Source organism: Myotis nattereri (assembly GCF_964212035.1).
Source record: "Myotis nattereri genome assembly, chromosome: 6".
NCBI lineage: Eukaryota > Metazoa > Chordata > Mammalia > Chiroptera > Vespertilionidae > Myotis > Myotis nattereri.
Genome location: NC_138081.1, coordinates 34,480,579 through 34,498,824, shown reverse-complemented (window position 1 = coordinate 34,498,824; position 18,246 = coordinate 34,480,579). Strand labels below are relative to the sequence as shown.

The 18,246-nt window shown below is 39.8% G+C and overlaps 1 protein-coding gene across 1 annotated transcript in view; it reads right to left on the bottom strand.

The window, feature by feature from the left end:
* SMAP1 (small ArfGAP 1) overlaps positions 1 to 18,246 on the bottom strand; it is a 128,956-nt gene that overhangs the window by 76,477 nt on the left and 34,233 nt on the right. The window contains exon 2 of the mRNA XM_081094485.1: positions 16,202 to 16,335. Coding sequence (XP_080950611.1) covers positions 16,202 to 16,335 — 134 coding nt within the window. The remainder of the gene's footprint in view (positions 1 to 16,201; positions 16,336 to 18,246) is intronic.

The following is an 18,246-nucleotide window of genomic DNA, read 5'->3' as shown; positions in this document are numbered from 1 at the left end:
GGAAATCAATAAAATATATTTAAAAAAAATAAAAATAAAAATAAAAAAATAAAAAAGAGGTAATGAAAGGGATCCAAGAGAAAGTGACAAATATAGGAGTTAAGCAATGAAGATCCAACATACAGGTAAGGAAGTCACAGAAAAAGAAAAGTCAAACCAGGAAACAGAATACTAAAAAACAAATTTTTAAAGTTACCGAAATAAAAAAATTTGAAATTACATGTTAAAAGACCATACCACATGCAGGCATGTTTTGTCTAAAAGGAGTCTCTTTACATTTAAAGATATAGATAGGTCAAACACAAAAGCATAAAAGAAGATCTATCATGCAAACATTAAGCAAAAAAAGGCTGCAGTGGCCACAGCTAAATGCATTAACTAGGATATATCTATACCACTGCTGTGCAACAAAAAAGTAATCTGAGCCAGTTACTTCAGTTTAAATTTTCTAATACCCTCATTAAAAAAAAAAAAAAAAATAGCCCTTGCTGGCATGGCTAGGATAGTTGAAGTGTCATCCCATACACCAAAAGGTGTAGGTTCAATCCCCAGTCAGGGCTTTGTGGGAGGGAGCCCATCAATGTTTTTCTTTCTCTCCTTCCCTCTCTCTAAAAATCAATAAATTTTTGAAAAATAAAATAGCCTAGCCGACATAGCTCAGTGGTTGAGTGTCGACCTACAAACCAGGAGGTCACGGTTAGATTCCCAGTCAGGGCACATGTCAAGGTTGCGGGCTCAATCCCTAATAAAGAGGCATGAAAGAAGCAGCTGATCAATGATTCTCTCGTCATTGATGTTTCTATCTCTCTCTCCTCCACCCTTCTTGTCTGGAATCAATAAAAATATATTGAAAAAACAAATAAAATAAAAACAGGTAAAATTAATTTTATAATATAAATTATATAGTGCATCTTTCTCCTATGCAGAACCCCCACAGAAAACAGAATAACTTAGCTCACTTCATCAATGCACTGCATTACTGGATCCTGTTTCAAGCAAAACAAATCTGCAAAACTGCACGATTCATGTAAATTTTTAAGTTTCAACTACCTATCAATATTCTAGTTCCAGGTTTCTCTTTTATTAAAGGTGGCAGAGGTACCTCACAGGAATGCTGTACTTCTATCAACTGCAAGCCATTTTATTTCACAAATTTAATAACTGAAAAAAATTTAGATGAAATTAAAGAATAAAATTTATCAGAACTCCATCTAAAATATACTGTCAAAGAAGAACCAAGATGGCGGCAGAGGTAAACACCAGAAATTACTGCCTCGCACAACCACTTCAAAAATACAACTAAAAGACAAAATGGACATCATCCAGAACCACAGGAAGGCTGGCTGAGTGGAAATTCTACAACTAGAAGGAAAGAGAAAAGCACACTAAGACTCAGAGGAGGTGCGGAAGTAAAGTGCAGAGGTACGGAGGTGCACGTGGAAAGGGCTTGGCAACTGAGGACACGGTTGTCTTTTTCAATCAGAAGGGAGTGTCAAGCTCCCGACTGCTCTGAACTCCAGGTCCGGCGACTCTCTGGGGACCCAGACTCATACGGGGAGAAAATGGACTGTCTGGCATCGGTCGGAACTCGAGGGCGGCTTTCTCTCAGAGGTGCTTGCAGCGATTACCGGGACACTGAGATGCGGGGCCTCTTAGGGTAGGACTGAGGAGCAGCCATAGCTGCTTGCTCCGCCCTGCTGATCCCACGAGACCCCGCCCCACCCAAGCTGTGAACAGAGGCTTTTGCATATGAAAGGACTGGCCCTTTGCAATCTGAAAATTACCTAACAAACTGCAGCTGGGTCAGACAGACCCAAAACTTCCAAAAGAAGGCCCATGGCCCCACAGCAGCTTGCACTGCTTCACAGCTGGGCCTCATCTGGGCACCTCCAAACCCCAAACAAGGAAGAGGAATCTGCAGATCTCTCCAAAGCTCCTGCTGGGTAGCCTCAGGAAGAGGTTAAATTAGCACCTCCTTAGAGATCCAAGAGCCAGTGTACCCAGTGGTCAAAGTGGGACCATCCAGATTACAACTCCTCAGATCTATAAGGGACACACTCAGGGGGCAGACTCGGTGAGCACCAAAGTCGCACTGAAGCCAGTCTTGCCCCAGAAGGGTGTCGCCAGCACAGAAGTTCTCCCACTACAGACAAAGCTGATTCTCACAGCCAACTGGCCTGGAGGTCAAGTCCTCCCAGTGATACTTACAACAATCAAGGCTTAACTACAACAAGACTGTGCACAAAGCCCACAAGGGGGTACACCAAGAGTGTCCACCTCAGGTAATTGGGGAGGCTGAGCCACTGGGCCCTATGGGACACCTAGCACACAAAGCCACTCTATCAACACAGGGAAGCATAAAAAATGCGGAGACAAAGAAACAGGTCACAAATGACAGAAATGGAGGAAAGCAAACTACTGGATATAGAGTTCAAAACCACACTTTTAAGGTTTTTCAAGAATTTTCTAGAAACCGCTGATAAATTTAGTGAGACCCTCAAGAAATCTAGTGAGACCCTTGAGGTTATGAAAAAGGACCAACTAGAAATTAAGCATACACTAACTGAAATAAAGAATATTATACAGAGTTCCAACAGCAGACTAGAGGATCCCAAGAATCAAGTCAAAGATTTGAAATACGAAGAAGCAAAAAGCACCCAACCGGAAAAACAAAAAGAAAAAAGAATCCAGAAATATGAAGATAGTGTAAGGAGCCTCTGGGACAGCTTCAAGTGTACCAACGAATTATGGGGGTGCCAGAAGAAGAGAGAGAGCAAGATGTTAAAAACCTATTTGAAGAAATAATGACAGAAAACTTCCCCTACCTGGTGAAAGAAATAGACTTACAAAAGTCCAAGAAGCACAGAGAACCCCAAACAAAAGGAATCCAAAGAGGACCACACCAAGACACATCATAATTAAAATGCCAAGAGCAAAAGACAGAGAATCTTAAAAGCAGCAAGAGAAAAACAGTCAGTCACCTACAAGGGAGTACCCATACGACTGTCAGCTGATTTCTCAACAGAAACTATGCAGGCCAGTAGGGAGTGGCAAGAAATATTCAAAGTGATGAATAGCAAGAACCTACAACCAAGATTACTTTACCCAGCAAAGCTATCATTCAGAATTGAAGGTCAGATAAAGAGCTTCACAGATAAGAAAAAGCTAAAGGAGTTCATCACCACCAAACCAGCATTATATGAAATGCTGAAAGGTATCCTTTAAGAAGAGGAAGAAGAAAAAGGTAAAGATACAAATTATGAACAACAAATACACATCTATCAACAAGTGAATCTAAAAATCAAGTGAATAAATAATCTGATGAACAGAACTGGTGAATATAATAGAATCAGGGGCATAGAAAGGTAGTGGACTGACTATTCTCAGGGGGGAAAGGGGTGTGGGGGGGTGCAGGAAGAGACTGGACAAAATCGTACACCTATGGATGAGGACAGTGGGGGGTGGGGTGGGGTAAGGGCAGAGGGTGGGGTGGGAACCAGGTGGAGGAAAGCTATGGGGGGAAAAAGAGGAACAACTGTAATAATCTGAATAAAGATTTAATTTAAAAAAATAAATAAATAAATATACTGTCAAAGAGAAGAAAACTTCTTTAGTGTAGTTCAGCCACTTTCATCCTCCATCTCTTACAAACTTTATATCCCAAGATGGGCATAACATGACCATCAATATAAGTACCTCTAATTTTAGTTTTGTGGGGGTTTTTGTACAGAGAAGTATTTAAAGTATCTATCAATTTTATTTTGCCTATTTTCCTTGTATTTGGCCTAACTATTGGGAATTCAACCTAAGGCCACAGAATACAGCAAAGCTTACTGATGAAGATGAGTGAAAACCTGTGATTTTAGTTTACCTGGGAAAAACTTGTTTCTAAGAAAGATCAAACATTTAATTAAAACAAGCTCATCAATATTATGACATATCTATTGTTAAACCAAAGGCTACAAATTTACCTTATAGGAAGTTTTTCTAGGAAAAGAAGGTTATAACAACTCTAACCCATTTAGATAATGACTTTTTTTCCTTATGAAAGAAAATAAAAAGAACCAATATTGCCCTAACCGGTTTGGCTCAGTGGATAGAGCGTCAGCCTGCAGACTGAAAGGTCCCAGGTTCGAATCCGGTAAAGGGCATGTACCTTAGTTGCGGGCACATCCCCAGTGGGGAGTGTGCAGGAGGCAGCTGATCGATGTTTCTCTCTCATCGATGTTTCTGACTCTCTATCCCTCTCCCTTCCTCTCTGTGAAAATCAATAAAATATTTAAAAAAAAAAAAAAGAACCAATATGTTTGTTCAAAACACTTTAGAACCTGTCTTTCAAACTTAACCTGAAAATCTTGTCACATTCTTTTGAATTATCCAAGAGTGTGGGAAACTTTTATCCTCTGAATTGGAATTTAACTTTTGGAAAAAGTTGAGTCACATCTCTAACTGTAACATTATTATTACTCGAATGCAAATAATAAAAATGACTTTGAACTGCTATAGTAACCAAAGAGCATACAATCAAAGAATCTCAAGAATGGAAGAGACTTCAGAGTCATCTACATTACTCCCCATCAACCCATTCAATGCTTGAATACCAGTTACACATTTCCAAGTGATTGTCCAGCCTCTAGTAAACTCACTACTACTTTCCAAGACAATCAATTTCAGTTTGGATGGTTTGAAATACTGGAAAATAGCACCCTTCTAGTATTTACATATATTACCTTAGAACTCCCACATACTAACTTAAGTCATACTCCCTATAATTTCTGTATTTTTGGAATTTTAAAAAAGTATATAGAGCCTGGCTGGAATGGCTCAGTGGTTGAGTTCCTACCTATGAACCAGGAGGTAATGATTCAATTCCTGGTCGGGGCACATGCCCAGGTTGCGAGCTCCATTCCCAGAAGGGGGCATGCATAAGGCAGATAATCACTGAATCTCTCTCATTATTCATGTTTCTATCTCTCCCTCTCCCTTCCTCTCTGAATCAATAAAAATATATTTGTAAAGAAAAAAGTATGTAGAAACATGGGGAGAAAAGGACAGAGATCAAGAAAGTAAAAATAAAATAACACCACTATATATAAAATGCATTATGAAGTGGAGGGAAATGTTTGTTTTTTTGTGTATTGTTTGTTTTTTCCATTCTCTCCATTCATTGAGAGCAAGCATTATCTCACAGAATTATAGCAAATCAAAGATTGTTATTAGCTTGTCATTAAAAAAAATTATACAGATACAGTGTTGCTAGCATTGTGGTAGTCATCACAAGGACTAAAAAATACACATATGATGAAGTTTCTAGCTACCGGAAGCTTACAATTAACTCAACAAACATGCACAAGGGTAAATAAAATATACTATATAATCAAGCACAACCTATACTCAGAAGATGATTTTATTAGAGTAGGAATTTAAGCTGGGTTTTAAAGAATGGGAAGAATTTAGTGTATAGAAGGAACTGCATACAAAAAGACATTTCCAACAAGGACAATAGCAGAACAACAACAACAACAAAAAACCAAGAACACATCATCAGATTTTTTCAACAGGAAGAGCTGTCTCTATACAGCCAAAACTCTATGTTGTAAAGCATCTGGAGTAAGGTCAAAGACACAGGATGAAACCAGATGGCAGAGGTATTTGACTATCAATTTAAGAACAATAAAATGTTTATGATTCTCAGAGGAGAATCAATGCAAATCTCTTAGGAGTGAAGTACAATTATCAAAGCAGTGTTCCAGGAAGATTATTCTGGATGTGGTGTGTAAAATACATGAACAGATAGTGACAGCGATAGGAGCATCAGAAATAAGCTAAAACCTAAGATATGGCAGGAAAAATGAGAATGAAAAGCAACACAAGGAATGAACAAATTAAGAACTGATGGAATAGAGGCACAAGAAAGAAAGAAAAACCACAGAACACTACAAGCTTTTAATATTAACTGGAACAATGACATTAAAAATAAGAAAGTCTAGACAACCAGATAATTATCTACATCCTAGATTTGTCAAGTCGCAAGTAAACCAACATCTACCATTAATAACTATGACTGGAGCCAGAATTTCTCACAATGAAACAATTTCATAAATTCTTTTTCCTGTTTCCATATGGAACATACAGAGGTTTTGTTGATACTTCCATAAAGCAACAGTTAATTCTGATATTCTATTCCTTAATCTACTCAAATGCATAATGTTATCACACACACACATACACACCATCCACATGTGGTCATATTTATTCCTTTCTCTTAACTCCTATCATTGCATAAACATCTAGCTGTCTTTGCTTAATTGCCAAGCATTTTTCATAAAGCAATAAGATTTAAAATTACTTCACAAGAGTTACTGAATATACAAAAATAAGTAAAAAATGTAAAGTCATATTCAAATTTCAGTGCCATAGAATCAACCTAACCGGCTAACTCCAGCCTCATAGAACATGCACATAAAATGGATGCCTGAGAAAACTACCAATTACTTCATGCTAAGGATATCCAAGGTTTTTTAAGAATGGTAAATCCATGAACAAAAGTCTCCAAGAGGCAACCTTAAAAAAAGAACTGAAACTCATGGCAGAAGTCACTACTGGAACGAGAGGGAAACCCATGTCCACAAAAACATAACAACTGAATGTGTGACAGTAAATGAGTTTTCCTGTGGAGAAAGACAGAAGGGCAAAAGAGATAAAGATAAAACCGTAGAAAATCTCCAGTAAGAGGGAAAAGTAGAAACATAATAAAAAACAACAAAAACCCCAGAAACTAAATAAACAAAATAAAAGATGCAGGATAATAACTTTAGCATCTTTTATAAAGAGAAAGCTCAAGACAGTAGTGGTTCAAATAAAGCAGGAAGGAGGATGGAGAGTTGCATTTGGCCATTAGGGATAACTAGTGTTCTCGGTGAGTGCAAACATAGCAGAATGATGGGAATAAAAATTAAGTTAGTAGAAAGAAAAGTAAGGTGAAGAAATGAAAATTCAGGTAAAGACCTTGCTTAAAGAATTCAACTGCTAAAGGAAGACAAGAGCTAGTCCCTACCGTCATCAGCAAACTGCGGCTCGCGAGCCACATGCGGCTCTTTGGCCCCTTGAGTGTGGCTCTTCCTAAACCTTAGGAGTATCCTAATCCTATCTAATAAAAGAGAAACATGGTAATTAGCCGTACGACCACTACCCTTTCCATTGGCTAATCAGCGAGATATGCAAATTAATTGACAGCCAAGATGACGGCTAATTTGCATATGTCAGCCCCAAGCCTCGGATTGAGGCTTTAGGCTGGGGCCTGGGCGGAGCCAGCCAGCGATCGGCCGCAGGGAGCTGGGGGTGCCCCGGCCCAGGCCTAACGCCTCGGCCAGAGGCTTTAGGCTTGGGCCAGAGAGGAGCCAGCCAGCGATCATTGATGGCGGCAGCGGCGGGGAACCGGGCGGAGCCAGCCAGCTATGCTTGATGGCGGCAGCGGCAGGAGCTGGGGGTGCCCCGGCCCAGGCCTAACACCTCGGCCAGAGGCTTTAGGCTTGGGCCGGGGAGGAGCCAGCCAGCAATCGGTGGCGGGGAGTTGGGGGTGCCCCGGCCCAGGCCTAAAGCCTCCGCCAGAGGCTTTAGGCCTGGGACAGGTGAGCCAGCCAGGGATCCTTGATGGCAGTTGCGGCAGGGAACCGGGGTGGAGCCAGCCAGCGATCATGAGCCAGCGATTGTTGATGGCGGCGGCTGCAGGGAGCTGGGGGTGCCCCAGCCCAGGCCTAAACCCTCAGCCTGAGGCGTTAGGCCTGGGTCAGGGAGGAGACAGCCAGCGATTGTTGATGGCGGGGAGCATGGGGGGGGGGGTGGGTGGGGGGGTCCGGCCCAGGCCTAACACCTCCGCCAGAGGCTTTAGGCTTGGACTGGGGTGGAGCCAGCCAGCGATCGTTGATGGTGGCTTTGGCGGGGAACCGGGGCGGAGCCAGTCAGCGATCGGTGGCGGGGAGCTGGGGGTGCCCAGGTCCAGGCCTAAACCCTCGGCCTGAGGCTTTAGGCTTGGGCCAGGGAGGAGCCAGCCAGCGATCATGAGCCAGCGATTGTTGATGGCAGAGGCGGCTGCAGGGAGCTGGGGGTGCCCCAGCCCAGGCCTAAACCCTCGGCCTGAGGCGTTAGGCCTGGGTCAGGGAGGAGACAGCCAGCGATCACTGATGGTGGGGAGCAGGGGGGGTGGGGGGGTCCGGCCCAGGCCTAACACCTCAGCCAGAGGCTTTAGGCTTGGACCAAGGCGGAGCCAGCAAGCGATCCTTGATGGCGGCTTTGGCAGGGAACCAGGGTGGAGCCAGCCAGTGATTGGTGGTGGGGAGCTGGGGGTGCCCCTGTCCAGGTCTAAAGCCTCGGCCTGAGGCTTTAGGCCGGGGCCGGGGTGGAGCCAGCCAGCGATTGTTGATGGTGGCAGCGATGGGGAACTGGGGCGGAGCCAGCCAGAGATCCTTGATGGCAGCGGTGGCAGGGAGCTGGGGGTGCCCTGGCCCAGGCCTAAAACCTCGGCCTGAGGCTTTAGGTTTGGGCCAGGGAGGAGCCAGCCAGCGATCATTGATGGTGGCAGCGGCAGGAAGCTGGGGCTAATGACTCGCCAGAGGTGTTAGGCCCGGGCAGGGGCCATACCGGCAATTGGTGTGAACTACAGAAGAAACACCTTTTCTGACTGCTGATTGGCTAAGCTCCCTGTATGCCACTGGTAATATTCTTAGTAACTTGGGTAATGAGAGTCCAAATAGGTAATCTAGGGTTTTTTTACTACACTCCTGGAGACAAAAAGGAAGGTCTGCTGCTGGAGGGTTAAGAAATGTCATATCCTGCCCTTGCTGGTTTGGCTCAGTGGGTAATGCCTCAGCCTGCCCAACGCAGATTCTGGGTTCAATTCTGACCAAGGGAATGTACCTAGGTTGCAGGTTCCTCATGCAGGAGGCAACCAATCAAAGTGTTCCTCTCACTTTGATGTTTCTCTCTGTCTTTCCCTTTCTCTTCCACATTCTCTAAGAATCAATGGAAACATATCCTCAGGTGAGGAGAAGGAAGGGAGGGAGGGAGGGAGGGAGGGAGGGAGGGAGGGAGGAAGGAAGGAAGGAAGGGTCATATCCTATGAAAGACACTTCTTGAAAATGCCTAAAGAAAGCTGTCATTTTTTCATGGTGAAGGGACTGGAGTCCGTGTTGATGAAAACACCTTGGTGGCTGCCGTGACTGGCAGTGGCTGCAACAGTGAGATGATGGGGCTGCGGGCTTCCCCTGATCAGCCCGGTCAACTCCCACAAAGGGAGGCCAGACTGTGGCTTAGGCCCACTCCCCAAGGGGAGCAGGGAGCAGGTAGTAGGACATCCCCTAGGGCTCCCAGTATGTGATAGGGGGCAAGCTGGGCTAAGGGACCCCCCCCCTCCAGTGCACAAATTTTTGTGCACCGGGCCTCTAGTTAAGTTAATAACAATGTACCTACCTATATAGTTTAAAAAATTTGGCTCTCAAAAGAAATTTCAATCGTTGTACTGTTGGTATTTGGCTCTGTTGACTAATGAGTTTGCCAACCACTGCAAGATAATGGTTGGCACAATGTGAGTACTTAAAAACTGCTTACTCGCTGAACAAGCAAACAAATGAATAGACAAGTATAGCAGAGTCAAGAACTGTATGTTAAGGGAAAGAGGGTACTGAGAGAGACTTCTTTATGGAAGGAATGGGTGATGCAACATATTTCAAAGAAAAAAGAGATTAAAGACGCATCCAAGTGCATTAAATTTTTTAATTGGGTAGAAAAACAAGAAAGAAGGCTGAGGATGAAAATAAAGGTAGAGAAACTAGCAACCAACACCATCTCCCCACCTTACCCCTAAAACAAGAGAGCAAACAGCAGGAAGTCAAAGCAAAAACACTCAGAGGTTAGAGTAGACAGAAAATGAGAGGGAAGAATGTTTCTATTCTTTTGTTAGAATATAAACAACGAAGTAAAATGAGCAGGGTTTATAAAAACCTTTCCTTCTGACTGAGCTGGTTTGGCTCAGTGGTTGAGCAATGAACCATGAACCAAGAGGTTACTGGTTCGATTACGGTCAAGTCACATGCCAGGGTTGTGGGCTCGATCCCCAGTAAGGGACATGCAGGAGGCAGCCAATCGATATGTTTCTCTCTCATCAATGTTTCTATTTCTCTACCCCTCACCCTTCCTAAAATCAATAAAAGCATATTTTTAAAACAAACAAAAAAAAACCCCTTCTAGTCCAAAATGTAGTCAAAGCTAAAGCAAAATGATAAAGATATGAAAAGAGGGAGTAAAAACGCCTATAAAGCCGTGGCTGGTTTGGCTCAGTGGATAGAGTGTTGGCCTGCGAACTGAAGGGTCCCGGATTCAATTCCAGTCAGGGGCATGTGCCTTGGTTGCAGGCACATCCCCAGTGGGAGGTGTGCGGGAGGCAGCTGATTGATGTTTCTCTTTCATAGATGTTTCTAACTCTCTATCTCCCTTCCTCTCTGTAAAAAATCAATAAAATATATTTTAATAAAACGCCTATAAAATGTTGAAGACAAGTTCACTAAGGAAAATCATATGCCTAAAGAAACTGGACAATTACAAATGTAAATATCCCCAAAATATATTTTATAAATGAATGGCCCTAGCTGGTTTTGCTCAGTGGTTAGAGCAGCCGTGGGCAAACTACGGCCCGCGGGCCGGATCTGGCCCGTTTGAAATGAATAAAACTAAAAAAAAAAAAAAGACCGTACCCTTTTATGTAATGATGTTTACTTTGAATTTACATTAGTTCACACAAACACTCCATCCATGCTTTTGTTCCGGCCCTCCGGTCCAGTTTAAGAACCCATTGTGGCCCTCGAGTCAAAAAGTTTGCCCACCCCTGGGTTAGTGTCAGCCTGCGGACTAAAGAGTCCCCAGTTCGATTCCAGTCAAGGGCGCATGCCCAGGTTGTGGGTTTGATTCCCCAGTGTGGGGCATGCAGAAGGCAGCCGATCAATGACTTTCCCTTATCATTGAGGTTTCTATCTCTCTGTCCCTCTCCCTTTCTCTCTGAAATCAATAAAAATATATATATATTTTGAAAGTTTAAATGAATGAATTTTAGTTGTATGGCCTTGGTGTTCCCAAGAAAACACTAAGTACTATATCAATAAGTGACACTCATAAGTAATAAACAAAGAGCCTGTAAGAGAAGATTACTAAAAGATTTATAGATACACAATGCATTAAAAGTGGTCCAAAAGTTAATATGAAGTATACTTGCAATAATGGACAAAGTCTCACCAAGAAGTTTTATTTGGCAGCAATATTTATGAGACTCTACACAAAATGAGCTAAGAAACTGGAGACCACAAGTAACATTTCTCTACAATAAAAATACTCTTCATTTTAACTCCTCCATATAGGCAATGAAAATGAATAAATACAAGTTGTTAAACAATGAGGAAAAATGAAAAGACTTGGGGTTAATGAACCAGTACAAAACAAAATTAAAGCTCTAGTATTTACAAAAGTATTAAAAAATCAGTTCTTTCCAAAAAAATGAGAAGCACCTAATAATAAATCCAATAAAGACATTTAATCTGACCATGAACCACATTTAAAAAAAATTTGATTAAAATTTAAGGTGAGTAAACTGCATTTAAATGCTAATAAAAATTAAAATAAGTTTTGGTAGATAACTTATTTTTTATTAAAAATAAACATACAGTAATTCTAACACAGCTATGATATGGTACAAGCCCTAAAAACTTACTTTCACACAAACAACATCTATATATATATGTTATACATATAACACCAACTGATAGGAAATCTTGAGGCAAAACTTAAGTAGTTACATTTTACAGAGTAGCACAAAAAAATAACTTTTTTATTTAATAGCTCAACTGGGCTCAGAGATTAAATCACATTTCTACATTAATTAATAAAAGACCTAAAGAAAACAACTAACCAAAATTAAGTATCATCTTTGAAACATTATTTTCATGAAATGTTGGGGTGGTGGGAGGGGAAGACATAGGGGCAAACTATATGCAGTAAAAGTATTTCTCTTCTACAAATAAATACTGCCCAAGCATTTTTTATGACAAGGAAATTCTTATAAAATATCATAGGAATAAGGAGCACTAAGTCACATTTAATCTTTACTTCCCACAATGTGAATTAAGAGAGTTAATAAAAACCAACTCCAAAAGACAAAAATGCCAATATATAGCAACCTAAGAGTATAGAAATTAGTGTAGTGGTTGCACCTGAGGGACTTGACTAGAAACTAGCACAAAGGAACTTTCTAGGGTGATGGACATGCTCTGTATATCTTCAATGGGCTGGAGGTGACACAGTACTGACATTTGCCAAAACATATAAAACTCACTTATATCTGTAAACTGTTCTATTACTACACCTCAATTTTTAAAAACAAAATGCCATGGTATAAATAGAGTTGGATTTTATGAAATATTATCTCCACCACAGGAAATATGCTTAAATCTAAATAAGGAGCAACCTCAATAGACAACTGATATGATTATCTGACTATTCATCTCAAAATGCCTTCACATCCCATACTACTAAAAATAAATTATTTTTCACTAATATTCATTTACACTCAATAATATCACACAATGAATCTATTTATTTACTCAGTACTACATTTAGCAACCAATTCATCACAAAAGATTTGTTAGAAAGCTAAACTGCTCAAGATTGGAAAGATATTCAAGGCAGCAATATTGAGGGTTTTATACATAATAAACAAATGGACTAATACTACTAATAACTGACAAGTTAACATTATTGAGTGTTTAAAATATGCCAGGTTCTAGTCTAAATGCCTTACCAATATTAATTTGATCCTCACAGCAACCGACAGAAGTAGGCACTATTACTATTCCCATTTCACAAATGAAGAAACAGACACATGAAGTATCTACCTCTAACTACACAGGTCTAACTCTGGCAGTCTAGGAAAAACTTTCTTAATCACTTTGTTCTATTGTCTTTTTAGAATCAGTTACCTTGAAATTTTCTAGACTAAAATAAAGATTGTGCTCTATGGTACAGAACCTTGGGGTCATCTATACTGCACAGAAGTTCCAGGATAATTTTTAAGGAACAACTTGGGCTTTACTTACAAAGAATACTGGATACCTACCTGTGTGATTAGACTTCTCTATTCTTTTCATTTTTCTTTTTTTAAGTAAAACTTATTGTCTACTAATGTGATTTTTTTTTAAAATAAGTACATCCTAACCACATTTCTCATCAAAGAACACCTGGAAGAGGAGCTCTGTGGTATATGAAGCCATGCAGAGCATTATCTGGTGACAAGTACTAACCAAAATCTTACATTCCAAAATAATAATTATTTCAGGAAGTTGACAGTTAGAACCATATGACTAGTGTTCAAATACAATTTCAAAGACTGTATATTACTTAATAATTGTTTTCAAAATCCCTACATTTTTAATAATACAGTAGTATTTTGTGGTATACCTGTAACCTATTCCACGGAAAATCAGTAAACTGCAGCCCTCTGATTGGGAAGTTCTGCTCTAAGCTATAGGGAAAGAATAGCTATTCAACTCCTTTCAACACCCTAGTTGAGAAAAATATTATTTCTGGAGAACTGAATTGTCCGGGGATTTTATGTTTTGTATGGAATAAACCATTAAAAAGACAATAAATACACTCAGATTTTGAATGCTTTTTACCTCCATTACTCATTACAAACACCAAGTTACATTTTCAAGCTATACTTCACATTTTCTTAAAGACAACTTTAAGAAACAATGTAATGAAATCTGTTATCACAATTACTACAGAAATATTAATAAGAACATTAACTTGCCCTGGCAAGTATTACTCAATGGTTAGAATATCAGCCTGAGCACCAAAGGGTCACAGGTTCAATTCCTGGTACCTGGGTTGCAGGTTCGATGCCTGGCCCAGTGGGAGCATGTGTGGGAGGCAACCAATCGATCTCTCTCTCCCTCTCCCACCCCCGTTCTACTCTTTAAAACACCAATGGAAAAATATCCTCAGGTGAGGATTAACAAAAAAAGAACATTAACTTATGTGAAATGTTCATAAAGCTCTGCTTCCTTGATATAACAGGTCAATTTTCTCCTCAAGGATCTTGAAAACACATAAAGTATAATATTTTCTTTTATGCCCTAGCCAGTAAAAAGCTCAAAACTTTATTTAAAACAGAACTAAATAAATTATGCTTGCCTTTATAGCCTGATGATCTCTACTCTTTTTTTTTTCCGTTGAGTACTTTTAAGATTATTTTTTTTTAAATATATTTTATTGATTTTTTACAGAGAGGAAGGAAGAGAGATAGAGAGTTAGAAACATCGATGAGCTGCCTCCTGCACATCTCCTACTGGGGATATGCCCGCAACCCAGGTACATGCCCTTGACCGGAATCGAACCTGGGACCTCTCAGTCCGCAGGCCGACGCTCTATCCACTGAGCCAAACCGGTTTCTGCATTTTTTTCATATTTAATTCTTTGCTACCTCACAGCCGTGGGCAAACTACGGCCCGCGGGCCGGATCCGGCCCGTTTGAAATGAATAAAACTATTGAAAAAAAAGACCGTACCCGTTTATGTAATGATGTTTACTTTGAATTTATATTAGTTCACACAAACACTCCATCCATGCTTTTGTTCCGGCCCTCCGGTCCAGTTTAAGAACCCATTGTGGCCCTCGAGTCAAAAAGTTTGCCCACCCCTGCTCTAGAATCTACTCTGGTATAAATATGTCTTCAATATAGAAGTTTTACTTTCTTTAAACAAATTACCATATCTTTTTTAAAATAACCCACTCCCCAGAGTATTCTATTCTTTCTACTCTTACCTCACCCCATTCCTGCCAATTTTTGTGTTATTTTTGGTCTTTTTTCTGATGGGAGGACTGTATATCACTAAGGTTCAACTACATATATTTGTGTATTTAGTCTTCATACTAACTTAAAGTACTTTGAAAAGGGTATAAGAAAAAGTAGTATAATTTCACTGTGAATTATAAAATAAAACCAGTAGAAATCATCGTTTTTACACCAGCAATCAACCTTAAGGATTAGAAGTTATGATTTTGAGAATTTAAGACTGTCATACTGGAAAAATGGCAAACCCTTAAAATTACAAACTTATCTCTAACAAAGCTAAACCATTCAAAACAAGTACAGATCAGTAATTAGAACATCTGCTAAGAGGGCTGCCTTCTAACTATTAGGCCCTGTGAAAATCAAGAACACCTCTCTACAGAAGGGAAATAAAAATACTCAGTTTTTATGCTAGAGGTGGTTTATTCTTTATCTTTACACAGGCTCCCCCTACTGACAGGAAAACAAAACAGACTATGGAATTATGAGGGCAAATTTCATCAACACAAGGAAAAGGAATTCATTTTTTAAATACTTCCAAATCAACATTTTAGATAAAAATAGATTATATAAACTGGCTTTACTACAGTCCCAAGAAGAAAAAAACACTGCCACTGACAATTCAAATAACACATATTTTAAATGTGGTATGTACTATTTCAACCCACTACATTTCAATCTATTTTTTTAAATCCTCACTCAAGGTGTGAGGATATTTTTTCCATCGATTTTTTAGAAAGAGTAGAAGAGTGGAAGAGGAAGGGGGGGGGGGGAGGGGAGAGGGAAGAGAGAAAAAAAAATTGATGTGAGAAAGACACATCGACTGATCAATTGGCTGCCTCCCACGTGGGCCTTGAGGGTGGGAGGATATCAGACCTGCAACCCAGGCATGTGCCCTTCATCTGGAATCGAACCGATGACCCTAGAGTGTGCAGGTCAACACACTACCATTGAGCCACAACAACCAGGGCCATCCTATGTAATAAAAGGCTAATATGCAAACTGTCCCCTCGACCAGGAGTTTGACCAGGAGTTCAACCGGGAGTTTGACCAGGGGACCGGGTGGCCAGCCAACCGCCTGTGGCCCCTCCCCCTGCTGGCCCCACTCCCAATCAGCCCCCCACCCCAATTGGGGGTGGGGCCAGCTGGCCAACCACCTACGGCCCTTCCCCCCAGCCGGCCCCTACCTGCGCACCAATTCTTGCACCAGGCCTTTAGTTTCAATATAAATTCTTAAATGCAAGAAGAATTAAAGATTTTAAATTCACTTCAATTATTTTTAATAATTTATCGTAAGAAAATGTTTACCTGTATCTGTTCTGGTGTCCATTGGTCTAGGTTGACTGACTTGACCCTGGATATATGAACCCCAAGATTTCTATGTATCCCAGCACATCTGATGCAAATAAACACACCAATATTCCAGGAAGCCCATCGGGGACCTAATTAGGGAGAAGAAACAAAGAAAAGCAAATATGAAAAACTAAAATAAATATCATTACAGCACATAAACATCATTCTGTGTTTTTTAATACAATTATAATGAAGGCTTACAGAATTTACATGCTCAAATTTTCAAATGACACCAGCAGCAGATTGATAAGAACACATGTGTGTTGGCTGTACTGAAAGGTTACAAATCAACCTTCAAGAACCTTAATGAGTTTACTAATTTTGCTTTACTAGAAACTTTCCCCCAAATCTAATCAATTCATGTGAACAGTTTTGCATTCCACATATTTGAACCAAGAGTAGTAACATCTCACAGTAAAAAGTAAGTTCTTAAAACATTACTAACAAATAAAAATCAAAGAGATTTTTAAAAATAAACCTTAGAAATTAGTAAGAATAACCAACCTAATAAAAAAATGGACAGAAAGATATGAATGGGTAATTTACAGAATATATTTAATCTATTAAGTGTTGGCACGTGTGAGAAACAAGGATTGGCTCCAGAAGCCTTATATCAGATGAATCTCCAATTTGACCCTGAGATTTAAAAACTTAACAGATGAAGTAAGGTGTGCTATAAAATGTTAGTTCTTTGGATCATGGTAAAAAAATTCGGAAAACACAGTAGAGAAACTCACATAAGTATACAAGAATAGAAGCTTTACTATTCTTCATACCTTTGAATGTTTTTTCTTCCTAAGTTTAAATGTTCTTATGACTATTTTTACATATTCCCTGTATAACAAAGTAAAAATGGAAAAATAAAAATATCTGGAAATTGTGTCAAATAGTCAGAGGCTTATACTAACAGATTTATATGAATCATCCTATATAATAAAGAGCTAATATGCTAATTAGACGGAAGAGCAGAACAACCATCAGACGACCTTCCGGATGAAGCCGGAGCTGTGAGGGCCGGCTGAGGCAGCCGGGGCTACAAGGGCTGAGCCCCTTGCACAAATTTTGTGCATCGGACCTCTAGTTTAACTATAAAAACATATACAGTAAGAGATATGGATAAAAAAATCAAGCTTTAAAAAAAATTTAGACTTCTGTTTTAAGCACATACTTTTTATATGAAGGTCAGAGTCAATCTAAAAAATGAGATTAAAACTAGTAATTATGATGCAGTAAAACTAAATATACTCTCCCAAATTCCTTAGGTCATAGGATATGCATATACAATTTATGCTAAAATATCCTACTTTTAAATTTAGAAATGACACCTAAAAAGTGACAAACATCTGGGACATGCTCTATTTAAATATTTGTTTCATTGCTAATAGTGTCAAAATAAATTCGAGGCCAAAAGACTTTGTGCTGTCAACCTACTCTGCCACCTTTGAGCTGTATAAATTACACTGGGCAGGGAACACACTGAGAACAAGGTTCTCACCTATAAACAGTTAGGATTGGCTGGCCTCCATTACTTAGATGAGGCTTGTGTGAAAAATATGTTGAACATTTTAAAGCACAACTTACATATAAGTTAGTGTCATATTAAGAAATTTGGAAAATCAAAATACAATACTTTTTTTCCTCTAGAGAAGTTTCTATATTGATCTGTAAAACAAGTATATCTTAACTTTCCTCAAAAACAATTCCCCAAAAGGCAATGAATCAAGAATGGGAAAACAAAAGATTTTCAAGGCATTTCAAGTGTGGCTTCATTTTTATTCATAAAATAGAATGAACTCCCTCAGAATATCTGCTAACGGAGCAGAGCAAAATACGAATGGTGACTTTTCTCTAGAGCAGTGTTCCTGATGTAATAACTGATTGAATTAAGCAGAAAGCATCATCTGCATAATGTCAGGACTATCAATGCAGGTAAAAAGCTTAGCACACAATACAGTGGTGCATTTTTACAATAACCAAAGGTTATACAGGGATAAACATGT